At 46.3% G+C, this 17,181-nt stretch overlaps 1 protein-coding gene across 2 annotated transcripts in view; it reads right to left on the reverse strand.

Annotated features, from left to right (window-relative positions):
• Positions 1-3,552: 3,552 nt before the first annotated feature.
• LOC138638553 (alpha-1,4-N-acetylglucosaminyltransferase-like) overlaps positions 3,553-17,181 on the reverse strand; it is a 72,816-nt gene continuing 59,187 nt past the window's right edge. For both annotated transcript variants that reach the window (XM_069727938.1, XM_069727939.1), the window contains exon 3: positions 3,553-4,350. In XM_069727938.1, coding sequence (XP_069584039.1) covers positions 3,769-4,350 — 582 coding nt within the window. In that variant the 3' untranslated portion in view covers positions 3,553-3,768. The remainder of the gene's footprint in view (positions 4,351-17,181) is intronic.

A 17,181-nucleotide genomic window follows, 5' to 3' on the forward strand; every position in this document is an offset into this window, starting at 1 on the left:
CTTGTATCGTTTAAAATTATTGTACTTGTTTTTATTATGTATACCCCTCTTTACATGTAAAGCGCCATGGAATAAATGGCGCTATAACAATAAATAATAATAATAATAATAACTGGTGCATAACCAAAAAAGACTTACATAGCAAATAGATCAATGGCTGCACTCAACTGTAATAAAGCAAGGAAATGTGTGATACATGAAATGTGAATAGTGTAATGGCTTGTGAAATCTATGAAAAAACACATGAGATGCTTAGCAAAGATGTGGCCAAAAAATGTGAGTCCATCCACCAAACGTCAAGGTAATCTCAGATCGGATGGGTACCCTGACCTGTCTACCTAGTGTGAACACTTACCTCTGGCTAATAACACGGTAAAGCCTGCAGGAGAAATTGCCGGACACACAGCAGGGAATCAGCTTACGTTACTGAAACCCAATAACACTGGGTCATGTGTTGACTGTGCAGACAGCACTTCTGAGCAGCAACTGGCGGGGTTCGAGCCCAGGGATTACAGTTTAGGTGGTAGAAACATGAACACAACAGGAGACCTGGATACTGTTGCCAACCAATTATTTAATCTGGAAGAAGACTGGCAAATTCCTGCGAGATCCAGGCCTTGTTCATTTTCAAAAAAGTAAGCCGGTCGACGTTATCGGAGGATAGTAGCATGCGACGGTCTGTTAGTACGCCACCTGCGGCACTAAAGACGCGTTCCGATAATACACTAGCAGCAGGGAAAGCCAGCACCTCCAATGCATACTGGCTAAGCTCTGGCCATGTATCCAGCTTAGAGACCCAAAACTTGAAGAGGGAAGAGCCGTGTGGGAGAACACTGAGAGGGCAAGACATGTAGTCTGCTACCATCAGATGGAAACGTTGCCTCCTGCTGACTGGAGCCATCTGTGATGGTGTAGACATTTGTGGTGGGGACTAGGGTTGAGCGAAACGGGTCGCCCACTTTCAGAAGTCGCCGACTTTTGGCAAAGTTGGGTTTCATGAAACCCGACCCGACCCCTGTGTGGGGTCGGCCATGAAGTCGGCGATCTTCTGAATGTGGTATCGGAATTCCGATCCCGATTTCCGATATGTTTGCAATATCGGAAATCGGTATTGGAATCCATATTTAAGTGTAAAATAAAGAATTAAAATAAAAAATATTGCTATACTTACCCTCTGACGCGCCCTGGTACTAACCGGGAACCTTCCTTCCTTCGAATCAGCGCTTCCAGGACCTTGCGGTGACGTCGCGGTGACGTCGCGGCTTGTGATTGGTCGCGCGGCCGCCCATGTGACCACTCGCGCGACCAATCACAAGCCGCGATGTCACCGCGACGTCACGCAAGGTCCTGCAAGCGCTGATTCTTAGGAAGGAAGGCTGCCGGAAAGAAGCAGGGCGCGTCCGAGGGTGAGTATATACCTAATTAGGTATATTAGGTGTTTTTTTTCACAAAAAGGCACTGGATGTGTTTTTGTAGCTATTACAATGCAGGAAGGTAACCTGAAATGCAATAAATGAGGCTCCAAAAATAGGCTAATACTAATCTGGCTGGGGCTGCAGGACACAAGCCAGCAGAAAGGCTCCTCTATCTACTCCTATATAGGGTTTTGAAGCAATCTAGCTGGATATGGATGGAACCACATGAATAGGAGAAATCAGGAAAAATGAGCGGCACTAATGCAAAAAAGGACAATGTAAGAAGCAGCGACACACGCTGAGCGGACTACAACCGGAGGTGGCTGCAGAACGCAACTACAGCGTGAGCTGCACTCACACACACAGACCTCGCAGACAGCCGTGAACAGTGCTGCAAGGCAAAAGAAAGCTTCTCAATTCTCACACAGCGGTTGATAAAGTAGCCCCGGTAAAGCACAATAAAGCAAATCGCTTGCTCAAACTGTCCCTCAGAGTCAGAACAGCAGCGTCCTGTCCCTAAGTAAATTCACAGCAGAGTGAACCCAAAATGGCGGCGGCTTTTATAGTGAATCATGACATCATTTCAGCAGCCAATCACAGCCATGCCATTAGTTAACATGCCTAACATGCATAACAGGATGTGCCCACACTTCTTAGGATTCCTCATTGGCTGAATAAATCAAACTGGCTCATTGCATTATTGCAACTTCCGATTCCGGTATTCGATATTGTAAAAGTATCGGAACTCAGTATCAGAACTCTGATACCGCAAATATCGGCCGATACCCGATATTGCAGTATTGCAATGCTCAACACTAGTGCTAAAGTGTATAGCAGACCTGTATGTGTAAGAGCTGAGTGTGTATACTCAGATAAGTGAGTTTGCGTGACAATAGTGTGTGTGACAGATTTGAGTGAGAGTGTGGCAGAGCTGAGTGAGTACATAGCAGTGTTGTGTGCGCTGTGACCTTACTCGCACATGCACAGAACCGTCCCTGGCTTCAGAGCTGGAGGTACTGCCTAGTGTGAAGAAGCAATGGATTTCAGTGCTCGCGGTGGTGAAAATATGCATCAAGGATCAGATGGGAGATGATGAGGAGCGGAAGGAACTCTAGGTTATTTTTTCGTAGAAACCACAGAACATGATACAGGACATGGAATAAATGGAGAATAACTTTGCATTTTGTCAGATCCAATTATCACCAGTTGTTAGGTATGCTTTTCTATATTTTTGCCAATATCAGGTGATCATGGTGGGAAAATAAAGGAAATTTATGTCTGTTTTTCAAACATTTACAATTTTCTTTTCTTTTCCTTAACAATTATTTTTATAAAGAAGACACATTTTTTCCAACTGGTGTGGGCCTAGTAACAGCAATTTTGACTGCAAGCAGATTAGTTCTGCTTTTGAATCAATTACATCTATTTAATTATTTTTAATTTATTTTTCATATTGTCACCCCCCACCCCTCAATAAAGTCATAACAGACCTTTATGGGGCATTTCAACATTTAAATACTTTCTTTAATTTGATTTCCTCTGTAACACAAGCTGGTATGTTAGCCCCAGTTACAGAAGAAATTAAGCCTCATGGCTTCATCACAGAACTTACTGGGTCTCCTAGGACTCAGCAGCTTCTGTCCCCTCCGTATTCCCAGTCATCATATAACTGCTGGGTTCAGAGGAGGTACTGTCTTTAGCACATTCCTAATCACATATGCAGCACCTGTTTAAAGCTGTGGATACAATGATTGGGAAGGCAAATATGGCAATAAACAGTCACTGCCTTCTTTATGAGGGGTCCGGCAGTGTCTGACAGCTGGCATCTGACTTTTGCAGATGCACAAAAGCTTCCATCTGTTGTACTATGCAGTGAGGTTTCAAAAATATAAATGATTACCATCAGTGCTGTATGAAAGTAGTTAAACATACAGATTTATGTGGGAATTGTATTGCTACATAAAATAAGCAATATGGTTATGCCATTACCCATTCTTCACATCCTTTTTTTCGATGTACTCAGGTTTTTTGATGTTGTAACTATAAAAGTTGATTAAAGTAATAAAAGTTAATGCTGTAGTAAAAAGTGTACAAGATTTGAAAAATGGTATTTGAAATAAGAATCAGAAAATTAAATATAAAAAACAAGACTAATATTTATTTAAATAAATGGAGTGATCATATTTTACCAATCAGTAATATCAGTATACCTTTTATTCAGACATACCGTAGTATTAATATAAAAAAGTGCATGCTGTTAACGTTCCTTTACTTTCATAAACATTTTTGTTTTACTTTTCTGTGTTTTTTGTTTTTTTTTCAAAGTACTTTTTATATGGCAGTCTCCCCCTCCCTAGGAGACAGTATTTCTTAAAACTCCTTCATATGTGGAAGGGCAATATTGTTTATAGAGATGTTCTACCAAGGTGTTGCTTCCAACCACCATGTATTTTCTTTCTTTATTCATAAAGTTCCAGAGATGAAGAGCATATGAATTATTAAAAGTTGGCAATTGTTTCCAAACTTCAAAGTACTTTCTCCAAGATGAATATAAAATGGGATAGAAACGTTCGGGATGAAAGTAGGAGACATTTGCACATTTAACATGATCTACAGACGTAAACTTTGGAACACCACAATGATTGTTCACAACACGCGTGAAAACTCCAGGTCCTTGGTGTCCCCATATTTCTCCTCTATAATTCTTTACAAAGTTTTCCATAAACTCCCATGATAATTTATGATATGGAGAGAGACCAAAAACACTACTGCTGGTAGTTGTGAAGGTTTCTGCAGCTAGAAAATTGTCTTCAGGAATGGGCCGAATGGAAATTACGTCAGTATCCATGTAGATGCCTCCATACTTCCACATCATGGCAAATCTGCAAGCATCTGATTTAACATGAGTCCAGTAAACTTCTCGTGTGGCGTCAATCTAAGAATGAAAAAAAAGATAGTAATAATAATAATGAAAAGAAAATAATATTGACATATATGATTTCAAATTAATAAATGAATTAAAGCACCAATTTTTTTTACGGAAGGTTCCCTTTATCTAACATTAAACTTGTTCTGTGATATAGATAAATCCATTCAGTAGTCTTTAAGAGTAATTTATCTCCATATCTCTGAGACACAAAGATATATATTTTCATCACAAAATATAATTTTATTGGTAGAAAACATAGAGTCTGGCAAGCTCAATATGAAGTGATAGTGTCAGAAGCTGTCCTAGTTAGCTCCTGAAATTCAAAATGATAGTGAAAGCAGCACAGTTGAGTTAACCTGTGTCACATTAGAAACTCTACTGTCAACTCTCCCCCCCTCATAGAATAGTTATGTATGCTATACTGCCTCTTCCTCCACACTGACTGTCCACAGATGTGCCAATTATCACAATTTTGTCTGTGGTGTTCAGGCAACTGGTACTCACTCTGTAGTGAGATCAGAGCAGGGTCTAATTACATCTCACACCAGAGTAGGCCATGACAGACTACTCCTACATGAGATGTAATGATGACAATGTAATCTCACAGCAGAGTGTTTGTAAAGGTACCGTCACATTAGGCGACGCTGCAGCGATATAGACAACGATGCTGATCGCTGCAGCGTCGCTGTTTAGTCGTTGTGTGGTCGCTGGAGAGCTGTCACACAGACAGCTCTCCAGCGACCAACGATGCCGAAGTCCCCGGGTAACCAGGGTAAACATCGGGTTACTAAGCGCAGGGCCGCGCTTAGTAACCCGATGTTTACCCTGGTTACCATTGTAAATGTATAAAAAAAAAAATACTACATACTTACATTCCGGTGTCTGTCGCGTCCCCCGGCGTCAGCTTCCCTGCACTGTGTAAGCGCCGGCCGTAAAGCAGAGCGGTGACGTCGCCACTGTGCTCTGCTTTACGGCCGGCCGGCACTGACACAATGCAGGGAAGCTGACGCCAGGGGACGTGACAGATACCAGAATGTAAGTATGTAGGGTTTTTTTTTTTTACATTTACAATGGTAACCAGGGTAAATATCGGGTTACTAAGCGCGGCCCTGCGCTTAGTAACCCGATGTTTACCTTGGTTACAAGTGAACACATCACTGGGTCGGCATCACACACGCCAATTTAGTGATGTCAGCGGGTGATCCAGTGACAAAATAAAGTTCTGGCCTTCTAGCTCCGACCAGCGATGTCACAGCAGGATCCTGATCGCTGCTGCGTGTCAAACACAACGATATCGCTATCCAGGATGCTGCAACGTCACGGATCGCTATCGTTATCGTTCTAAAGTTGCTCAGTGTGAAGGTACCTTAAGTTACATGAAAACAGAAGACATAAGGGGGCGTGGCCTGACTGCCGATGGAGTAGGTCGCACAGAGCGGGAGCTCCGCGGCCAGGAACCTTAAAGCGGCTCATATCTATCTCCTCGGCGTCCTTGTTCACCTACGCGATATCGGTACCGGTCCCCGGTTGTTGTGAATTCTGTGGCAGAGCTCCCTCCTGTGGTCACAAGTGGTACTTCGGCTGGTTCTCTCTGTGAGCTTCCGTTGGTGGAGGAAAGTGGTACTGCGGCTTCTGAGTTTCCTTCCTCAGGTGATGTGGTGAAGTCGTTAGGTGCTGCTCTATTTAACTCCACCTAGTGCTTTGATCCTGGCCTCCAGTCAATGTTCTAGTATTGGACCTGTTTCCTCCTGGATCGTTCCTGTGGCCTGCTGCTCTGCATAGCTAAGTTCCTCTTTGCTATTCGTTTGCTGTTTTTTTCTGTCCAGCTTGTCAATTTGTTTTTTACTGCTTGCTGGAAGCTCTGGGACGCAGAGGGTGTACCTCCGTGCCGTCAGTTCGGTACGGAGGGTCTTTTTGCCCCCTTTGCGTGGTTTTTGTAGGGTTTTGTGTTGACCGCAAAGTAACCTTTCCTATCCTCGCTCTGTTCAGAAGGTTGGGCCTCACTTTGCTAAATCTATTTCATCTCTACGTTTGTCTTTTCATCTTAACTCACAGTCATTATATGTGGGGGCTGCCTTTTCCTTTGGGGTATTTCTCTGAGGCAAGGTAGGCTTATTTTCTATCTTCAGGCTAGCTAGCTTCTCAGGCCGTGCCGAGTTGCATAGGGAGCGTTAGGCGCAATCCACGGCTGCCTTTAGTGTGGTTGGAGAAGATTAGGGATTGCGGTCAACAGAGTTCCCACGTCTCAGAGCTCGTTCTTGTTTTTTGGGTTATTGCCAGGTCACTGTATGTGCGCTGACCTCTATGTCCATTGTGGTACTGAATTACCTTTCATAACAGTACTGGAGGCCCAAAGTACTAATGATTCCCAATAGAGGGAAAAAAGAAGTTCTGAGACCATTTTTTTTTCTTTGCACTGTGTTTTGCCTTTTTTTTCCCCTAGACATTTGGGTTGTTCAGGACACAGGTGTAGCAATGGACATTAAATGTCTGTCTTCATGTGTGGATCAGCTCACGGCAAGAGTACAAAGTATTCAAGACTTTGTGGTTCAGAATTCTATGTTAGAACCGAGAATTCCTATTCCTGATTTGTTTTTTGGAGATAGAACTAAATTTCTGAGTTTCAAAAATAATTGTAAACTATTTCTGGCTTTGAAACCTCGCTCCTCTGGTGACCCAGTTCAACAAGTTAGGATCGTTATTTCTTTTTTGCGTGGCGACCCTCAGGACTGGGCATTTTCTCTTGCGTCAGGAGATCCTGCATTAAGTAATATCGATGCATTTTTCCTGGCGCTCGGATTGCTGTACGATGAGCCTAATTCTGTGGATCAGGCAGAGAAGAATTTGCTGGCTCTGTGTCAGGGTCGGGATGAAATAGAGGTATATTGTCAGAAATTTAGAAAGTGGTCCGTACTCACTCAGTGGAATGAAGGTGCGCTCGCAGCTATTTTCAGAAAAGGTCTCTCTGAAGCCCTTAAGGATGTCATGGTGGGATTTCCTATGGCTGCTGGTCTGAATGAGTCTATGTCCTTGGCCATTCAGATCGGTCGACGCTTGCGTGAGCGTAAATCTGTGCACCATTTGGCGGTATTACCTGAGCTTAAACCTGAGCCTATGCAGTGCGATAGGACTTTGACCAGAGTAGAACGGCAAGAACACAGACGTCTGAATGGGCTGTGTTTCTACTGTGGTGATTCCACTCATGCTATCTCTGATTGTCCTAAGCGCACTAAGCGGTTCGCTAGGTCTGCCACCATTGGTACGGTACAGTCAAAATTTCTTCTGTCTGTTACCTTGTCATGTTGTTACCTTGTCTGTTGCTCTTTGTCATCGTATTCTGTCATGGCATTTGTGGACTCAGGCGCTGCTCTGAATTTGATGGACTTGGAGTATGCTAGGCGTTGTGGGTTTTTCTTGGAGCCCTTGCAGTGTCCTATTCCATTGAGAGGAATTGATGCTACGCCTTTGGCCAAGAATAAGCCTCAGTACTGGACCCAGCTGACCATGTGCATGGCTCCTGCACATCAGGAGGTTATTCGCTTTCTGGTGTTGCATAATCTGCATGATGTGGTCGTGTTGGGGTTGCCATGGCTACAAGTCCATAATCCAGTATTAGATTGGAAATCCATGTCTGTGTCCAGCTGGGGTTGTCAGGGGGTACATGGTGATGTCCCATTTCTGACTATTTCGTCATCCACCCCTTCTGAGGTTCATGAGTTCTTGTCTGATTACCGGGATTTATTTGATGAGCCCAAGTCCGATACCCTACCTCCGCATAGGGATTGTGATTGTGCTATCGATTTGATTCCTGGTAGTAAATTCCCAAAAGGTCGACTGTTTAATTTATCTGTGCCTGAGCACGCCGCTATGCGGAGTTATGTGAAGGAGTCTTTGGAGAAGGGGCATATTCGCCCGTCATCGTCGCCATTAGGAGCAGGGTTCTTTTTTGTAGCCAAGAAGGATGGTTCACTGAGACCTTGTATAGATTACCGCCTTCTAAATAAGATCACGGTTAAATTTCAGTACCCCTTGCCATTGTTATCTGATTTGTTTGCTCGGATTAAGGGGGCTAGTTGGTTCACCAAGATAGATCTTCGTGGTGCGTATAATCTTGTGCATATTAAGCGAGGCGATGAGTGGAAAACTGCATTTAATACGCCCGAGGGCCATTTTGAGTATCTAGTAATGCCATTCAGACTTGCCAATGCTCCATCAGTGTTTCAGTCCTTTATGCATGACATCTTCCGAGAGTACCTGGATGAATTCCTGATTGTGTACTTAGATGACATTTTGATCTTCTCGGATGACTGGGAGTCCCATGTGAAGCAGGTCAGAACGGTGTTTCAGGTCCTGCGTGCTAATTCTTTGTTTGTGAAGGGATCAAAGTGTCTCTTTGGTGTTCAGAAGGTTTCATTTTTGGGGTTCATCTTTTCCCCTTCTACTATCGAGATGGACCCTGTTAAGGTCCAAGCCATCCATAATTGGACTCAGCCGACATCTCTGAAAAGTCTGCAAAAGTTCCTGGGCTTTGTTAATTTTTATCGTCGCTTCATCTGCAATTTTTCTAGTATTGCTAAACCATTGACCGATTTGACCAAGAAAGGTGCTGATTTGGTCAATTGGTCTTCTGCTGCGGTGGAAGCTTTTCAAGAGTTGAAGCGTCGTTTTTCTTCTGCCCCTGTGTTGTGTCAACCAGATGTTTCGCTTCCGTTCCAGGTCGAGGTTGATGATTCTGAGATTGGAGCAGGGGCTGTTTTGTCGCAGAGAAGTTCTGATTGCTCGGTGATGAAACCATGCGCCTTCTTTTCCAGGAAGTTTTCGCCTGCTGAGCGAAATTATGATGTGGGCAATCGAGAGTTGCTGGCCATGAAGTGGGCATTCGAGGAGTGGCGTCATTGGCTTGAAGGAGCTAAGCATCGCGTGGTGGTCTTGACTGACCATAAGAACTTGACTTATCTCGAGTCCGCCAAGCGGTTGAATCCTAGACATGATCGTTGGTCGTTGTTTTTTGCCCGTTTTGACTTTGTGATTTCATACCTTCCGGGCTCTAAAAATGTGAAGGCGGATGCTCTGTCTAGGAGTTTTGTGCCCGACTCTCCGGGTGTATCTGAGCCGGCGGGTATCCTCAAAGAGGGAGTAATTGTGTCTGCCATCTCCCCTGATTTGCGGCGGGTGCTGAAAAAATTTCAGGCTAATAAACCTGATCGTTGCCCAGCGGAGAAACTGTTTGTCCCTGATAGGTGGACGAATAAAGTTGTCTCTGAGGTTCATTGTTCGGTGTTGGCTGGTCATCCTGGAATCTTTGGTACCAGAGAGTTAGTGGCTAGATCCTTTTGGTGGCCATCTCTGTCGCGGGATGTGCGTACTTTTGTGCAGTCCTGTGGGATTTGTGCTCGGGCTAAGCCCTGCTGTTCTCGTGCCAGTGGGTTGCTTTTGCCCTTGCCGGTCCCGAAGAGGCCTTGGACACATATCTCTATGGATTTTATTTCAGATCTTCCCGTCTCTCAAAAGATGTCAGTCATTTGGGTGGTCTGTGATCGCTTCTCTAAGATGGTCCATTTGGTACCCTTGTCTAAATTGCCTTCCTCCTCTGATTTGATGCCATTGTTTTTCCAGCATGTGGTTCGTTTACATGGCATTCCAGAGAATATCATTTCTGACAGAGGTTCCCAGTTTGTTTCGAGGTTTTGGCGAGCCTTTTGTGGTAGGATGGGCTTGACTTGTCTTTTTCCTCGGCTTTCCATCCTCAGACTAATGGACAGACCGAACGAACCAATCAGACCTTGGAAACATATCTGAGATGCTTTGTTTCTGCTGATCAGGATGACTGGGTGTCCTTTTTGCCTTTGGCTGAGTTCGCCCTTAATAATCGGGTCAGCTCGGCTACCTTGGTTTCACCGTTTTTCTGCAACTCTGGGTTCCATCCTCGTTTCTCTTCAGGGCAGGTTGAGTCTTCGGACTGTCCTGGTGTGGATACTGTGGTGGACAGGTTGCAGCAGATTTGGACTCATGTAGTGGACAATTTGACTTTGTCCCAGGAGAAGGCTCAACGTTTCGCTAATCGCAGACACTGTGTGGGTCCCCGACTTCGGGTTGGGGACTTGGTTTGGTTATCTTCTCGTCATATTCCTATAAAGGTTTCCTCTCCTAAGTTTAAACCTCGTTTTATTGGTCCGTATAGGATTTCTGAGGTTCTTAATCCTGTGTCTTTTCGTCTGACCCTTCCAGATTCTTTTTCCATACATAACGTATTCCATAAGTCATTGTTGCGGAGATACGTGGCACCTATGGTTCCATCTGTTGATCCTCCTGCCCCGGTTTTGGTGGAGGGGGAGTTGGAGTATATTGTGGAGAAGATTTTGGATTCTCGTGTTTCAAGGCGGAAACTCCAGTATCTGGTTAAGTGGAAGGGTTATGCTCAGGAAGATAATTCCTGGGTCTTTGCCTCTGATGTCCATGCTCCCGATCTTGTTCGTGCCTTTCATATGGCTCATCCTGGTCGTCCTGGGAGCTCTGGTGAGGGTTCGGTGACCCCTCCTCAAGGGGGGGGTACTGTTGTGAATTCTGTGGCAGAGCTCCCTCCTGTGGTCACAAGTGGTACTTCGGCTGGTTCTCTCTGTGAGCTTCCGTTGGTGGAGGAAAGTGGTACTGCGGCTTCTGAGTTTCCTTCCTCAGGTGATGTGGTGAAGTCGTTAGGTGCTGCTCTATTTAACTCACCTAGTGCTTTGATCCTGGCCTCCAGTCAATGTTCTAGTATTGGACCTGTTTCCTCCTGGATCGTTCCTGTGGCCTGCTGCTCTGCATAGCTAAGTTCCTCTTTGCTATTCGTTTGCTGTTTTTTTCTGTCCAGCTTGTCAATTTGTTTTTTACTGCTTGCTGGAAGCTCTGGGACGCAGAGGGTGTACCTCCGTGCCGTTAGTTCGGTACGGAGGGTCTTTTTGCCCCCTTTGCGTGGTTTTTGTAGGGTTTTGTGTTGACCGCAAAGTTACCTTTCCTATCCTCGCTCTGTTCAGAAGGTTGGGCCTCACTTTGCTAAATCTATTTCATCTCTACGTTTGTCTTTTCATCTTAACTCACAGTCATTATATGTGGGGGCTGCCTTTTCCTTTGGGGTATTTCTCTGAGGCAAGGTAAGCTTATTTTCTATCTTCAGGCTAGCTAGTTTCTCAGGCCATGCCGAGTTGCATAGGGAGCGTTAGGCGCAATCCACGGCTGCCTTTAGTGTGGTTGGAGAGGATTAGGGATTGTGGTCAACAGAGTTCCCACGTCTCAGAGCTCGTTCTTGTTTTTTGGGTTATTGCCAGGCCACTGTATGTGCGCTGACCTCTATGTCCATTGTGGTACTGAATTACCTTTCATAACACCGGTGCGGTGGTGAGTGTATGGGGAAATCTAAAGCTGGCGCCCGTGATCCCTCCAGGAGAATTCCTGATTTCTTTGCGGCCACCCCACAGCCACCGCCGAAATCCAAGATGGCGCCGTCCTCCCCCAGGCCTTCCCGCTCTTCACAACGCAACGCTTAAGCGTCGCAATCAGGTGGTGCAGCGTTGCATTCAGGCGGAGCAGCGTTGCATTCAGGCGGAACAGCGTCGCATTCAGGCGCTACAGCATCGGATTCGGCTGACGGTCCGGTGACTGCTGCTCTCCTCAAGGGCTTACTTGGTGACCTCAGAATCTCCATTCAAGAGGATATGCACACTATGCTGGCTGAATTAAGAGGGGAGGTGGCGGAGCTGGGTAATCGCACTGACCGCTTGGAACGCAAGATGGCGGAGCTGGTCTCCTCTCATAACGAACTCTGGGACGCCCATGAGACCCTTCAAACCCTGGCCACTAAAACCCACTCTAAAGCCCTGGACCTGGAAGATAGGTCCAGGAGAAATAACCTTAAACTCAGAGGCATTGAGGAATCTGTCCTGGCTGGGGATTTGAAGCTATTTTTGCAGGATTTTATGGCTGCAGCTCTCCCTCAGTTTGCTCCAAAGGATATTATAATTGACCGTGTGCACAGGATCCCTAAACCGTCTGGCCTGGGGCCCTCCGTCCCAAGAGACGTGCTGGCATGCATACACTTCTACGAAATGAAGGAAGATTTTCTCCAGGCTCTAAGGAAGAATCCAGCTCTCCCTGAAAGATTTGCACGCATCTCTGTTTTTCCAGATCTCTCCCCAGGTACTTTGGCCCTTCGGAGGGCCTTTGCCCCCTATACTACTATCCTCAGAGAGAAAGGCATCCTGTACCGCTGGGGGTTTCCTACCAAGCTCCTCATCCGTAAAGATGGATCGATCACCACCTGCCTGACTCCGTCCCACGCAGCTACCGCTCTCTCCAAATGGGGATTCTCAACTCCTGACTCCCCGGTCTCTGTGACCCTTTCTAGGCCTGGAGGTGGCGGAGGCCTCAGGGCCCGCATTACACCGGACTGGGAGGTGGCCTCAGCCCACTGCATTTACGGTTCCTGGCTATTTTCCCGCACGGATTTACTTTGTTTTCCTTTTTTTCTTTTTTAAGCTGCGCTGGCCCCTCTTTCGAGAGTATCCGCAGCATTTGTTTTCCCCATAGGTGAACTGTTTTTCTGATTCTCACCTTTAGGACTCAGGGTATCCCTGAATGGACCTCGGTCCACTCGTTTATTTGTTGTGTGTCTTGTTCGTTCCCTCCCTTTTTTTTCCTTCCCTTCTTCCGGTCTCCCCCTACTTATGCTCTAGTTTACTGGCCACATGTCTTCTATTCTTATACACAGGTTATCGGTGTCCAGAAGATTGTAAAGCTGTTTACATGCCCTCATTATGAGTATTTCGTTGTATTCAATTAATGTTAATGTTCTCAACTCTCCGGGCAAGAGGTCTGTTGTATGGCGTCAGTTGGGCAAATCCCGACATGACATTTTGTGTCTCCAGGAAACACACTTGCTGGAATGTGATAATCCCAGAATGCACTCAGGTTTATACCCGCACCAATTTTTTGCCAATGGTCCGTCAAAAAAGGCGGGAGTAGCCATTTTCTTTAGCAGGGCCAACTTCTTCCAGCTGGTTCGCTCTATAGCGGATCCGCTGGGTAGGTTCATTGTGGTTCTATGCCTTATTAATAATGCCCCCTACACCATTGCCTCGATCTATGCCCCTAATGTAGGGCAGCCTAAATTTCTGGAGGGGGTTTTCAAAATTCTACACGACATCCAACACGGTCACAAACTGATTGCTGGTGATTTCAATGCTCCAATGTCTAGAGATCTGGACTGTTCTGCCTCCTCCCTGTCAAGATGCGAAGTAGGTCCCCTAACTAATTCTTTCAACCTACATGATATCTGGAGATATCTGCATTGCGGCGAGAGAGATTACACGTTCTTGTCTCCCAGGCACGGTTCCTACAGCAGGATTGATTTTGTGCTGGTGAATGACGTGGCTCTTTCTCACTGCATCTCAGCAGATATAGGCAGTATCACCTGGTCGGATCATGCCCCGGTGTCCCTTACTCTAAAAGACCCCTTGGCCATCAGGCCCCCCGCGCACTGGCATCTCAACGTCCATCTCCTTGCTGACCAATCCAACTCCCAGTGTGTAGAGGAGGCCTTGCGGGAATTTTTCGCCTCCAATGATACTCCTGACATACGTGACGACACCCTTTGGTTTGCCCACAAGGCGGTAATTAGGGGTTGTTTCATTAAGCTGGCGGCAACGGCAAAAAGGAAGTATAATGCAGCTCTCCAATCTGCCCTAGATGAATTAACTCATCTCGAGTCTGCTTACAAACTATCCCCTACTCCAGCGCTTCTCTCTGATCTTTCTAAAGCTCGCATGCATGTCCGCAACTTACTCCTCCATAAAGCTGAGAAGGCCCTGAGGAAAACTAGAGCTAAATTTTATACAATGGGGGATCGAGCGGGTGCTGTTCTGGCTAGACGTGTTAGGAAGAGAGAGGCTCAATCCAAGATCCCATTCTTGCTCAGGCCTGACGGTTCCCAGGTGTGCAACCCTATTCATATTGCTGAGGAGTTTGCATCTTATTATTCCTCTCTCTATGACCTCGGGTCTGACCCAGGGATTCCCCAGCCTTCGCGGGAGTCAATTTTGGCATTCTTGGAGAGGGCTAATCTCCCCTCGGTCACCCCGGAGCAGCTCTCTTTTCTAAACTCCCCCATTGTCGAGTCTGAACTCTCGCAGATTGTCAGAGAAGCCAATACGGGTTCCTCCCCTGGGGCAGATGGCTTTTCTTTTCTTTACTATGCCCAGTTCTTTTCTGTCCTCTCCCCTTATCTTCTGCGCCTTTTTAATAATTGGTTGTCGACAGGCAGTATTAGGGCTGAGGGGTTGGAGGCTTCCATAGCGACTCTCCCCAAACAAGGGAAACCCCCAACATCTCCGGGGAACTTCCGCCCGATAGCACTCTTAAACTGTGACGTTAAGATTTATGCAAAAATCTGGGCCAACAGATTATTCTCGGTTCTCCCTAGCCTCATTCACCCTGACCAAGTTGGGTTTGTTCCTGGCAGACAGACCAGGGATGGCACAGGCGCCTGATAGACCTTTTAGATGTGGTGGAGAGGGGAGGCCTCCCCAGTGTATTTCTGTCGCTTGATGCCGAAAAAGCCTTCGACAGGGTGCACTGGGGATATATTGAACTCACACTGGAGAAATTTGGGCTTACCGGGCAAATTGGTAAAGCGGTTATGGCATTATATTCCAACCCCTGTGCATCGGTTCGATCGGCGGGATTTGGGTCTCGGACATTTCCCATTCGGAACAGTACGCGTCAGGGCTGCCCCCTCTCCCCTATCATCTTTGCTCTGGTCATGGAGCCTTTGGCTGCCATGGTCAGGCAGAGTGTGGACATAAGGGGAATTGGGGTGGGGGGAATTGAACACAAAATTGGTCTCTATGCCGACGATGTGGTCCTGACCTGCACCTCACCTTTAACCTCGTTGAACTCGATCACCTCCATTTTAACTGAGTTCTCGGCAGTTTCATACTACAAACTTAATTTGACCAAATCCACAATTTTTCCCCTTTTTCTCCCAGCCCCCCTTCAAATCCAAATTCAATCTCAATACGCGTTCATTTGGGCTCCCCTGGGCTTCAGGTACCTAGGTATCAGGATAACTAGGTTAGACAATATAGTTCGTGCGAATTGTGAGGAAACCCTTGCGGAGGTCAGGAAGGGCATGGATCACTTATCGAATGCGTCGCTCTCATGGATGGCCCGCATACAAACTACTAAAACGCTATTCCTACCCAAAATTATGTATCTTTTCCATTGCCTCCCCCTTTTTATCCCCTCGAAGTTTATTTCAGCTTTTCAATCGCTTATAGATCGGTTTATTTGGAACAAGAAGCCTCACAGGGTCAGGCGTCGGATTATGTCCCTACCGTATTCTGTGGGTGGGCTCGGCGCTCCTGCGGTGCGGTCTTACTATAGGGCGGCGATCCTTGAGCCCCTTAAATTATGGTGGGAGGGGAACTCATGCTTGCCCTGGTTCCTTATTGAATCTCACTTTGCCCCCAAAAACTCGCTTAAATTACTCTTAGAACTTCAGCTGCTTCGGGTTCCTCTTGTGGGCCCTTGTCTCCGCTCTATCAGGAATGCTTCTAAACTCTGGGCGCTGCTTAGCTCCTCCCATCTGGTGTTTATGTATGATTATGTCTCTTTGCAGGCTTTGGAGTATGCTATTGGGCACATTTCTCTTTCCTCCTGGAGAAGTTGCGGGGTGCTCCGGGTGGCGGACCTATTCGGCTCAGATGGCCTTCTGTCGTTTGAGGACCTCTCAGGGAGATTCTCCCTAACTATTACTGACTTTTTCCAATACCTTCAGCTCCGTAGCTTTCTCAGGTCACGTCGGTTGTTTGGAGCACCCCCGCCTTTGACAGAAGACCCGGCTCATAGGTTCTTCAGACCGGCCACTATATTGCCCCATGGCATCTCCATTATCTACAAAGCCCTCATATCCTATGGTATTACTGACAAGTTTCCTTTTATGGCTTCCTGGGAGTCCTCGCTGGGCTTTGAGGCCTCCCTGGAGGATTGGCAGTTTGCAATGATACATCCCTCTAAATTCTCCTCATGTCTTGGCCACTTGGAACAGGTGAAAAAGATTCAGTTGCATTGGTACATTACCCCTGTCCGCTTGGCGAGGTTTTCCCCGTCTTCCTCTCCTCTTTGTTGGAAGGGGTGTGGCACCTTGGGGTCCTCCTCCCATGTCTGGTGGTTGTGCCCACAGATTCAGACTTTCTGGCGCGAGGTGGAGGCATTGATTGCCGATCTGACTCGTCTCCCCCTGGCGATGAGTGGTCAGCTCGCTGTCCTAGGCATCTCCCTCATTGATCTCCACTCCCCTCTCCAGCCCATAGTCTCTAATATCCTACTTGCCGCCAGACAATGTATTGCGAAGCATTGGAAGTCCTCGGATCTCCCTTCCAGAACCGAACTGATCTCCAAGATCGACTTACACTTCTGCTATGAGGTTATTATGGCTCAGGGTTTGTCGAGGAAAACTAAGGTCCTCTCATGGTGGGACCCCTGGGTGTCCTCCGCATTCATCTCTCAGTCTGCTCTTACCCTCATTTAAAACGTATGTTTCTTTAATTTTCTTTGCTGTATTTGACACCGTAATTGTGTATTTTGTACTGATTATGTTGTGGTCTTCATGTATTATGCACTGGATTTTTCCCCTCATCCCCCTTCCCTCCCCTCATCCCCCTTCCCTCCTCTTCCTGAAGTTTACTGATGTGTTGTTTAACACGCAATATCTCAATAAAAATGTATTGGTTAAAAAAAAAAAAACAGAAGACATAAGTGTGATTACATGCAGTCTTGCACTGGCCCACAGGAGAACAGGAGAAT

Source organism: Ranitomeya imitator, chromosome 5, assembly GCF_032444005.1.
Source record: "Ranitomeya imitator isolate aRanImi1 chromosome 5, aRanImi1.pri, whole genome shotgun sequence".
Lineage (NCBI taxonomy): Eukaryota > Metazoa > Chordata > Amphibia > Anura > Dendrobatidae > Ranitomeya > Ranitomeya imitator.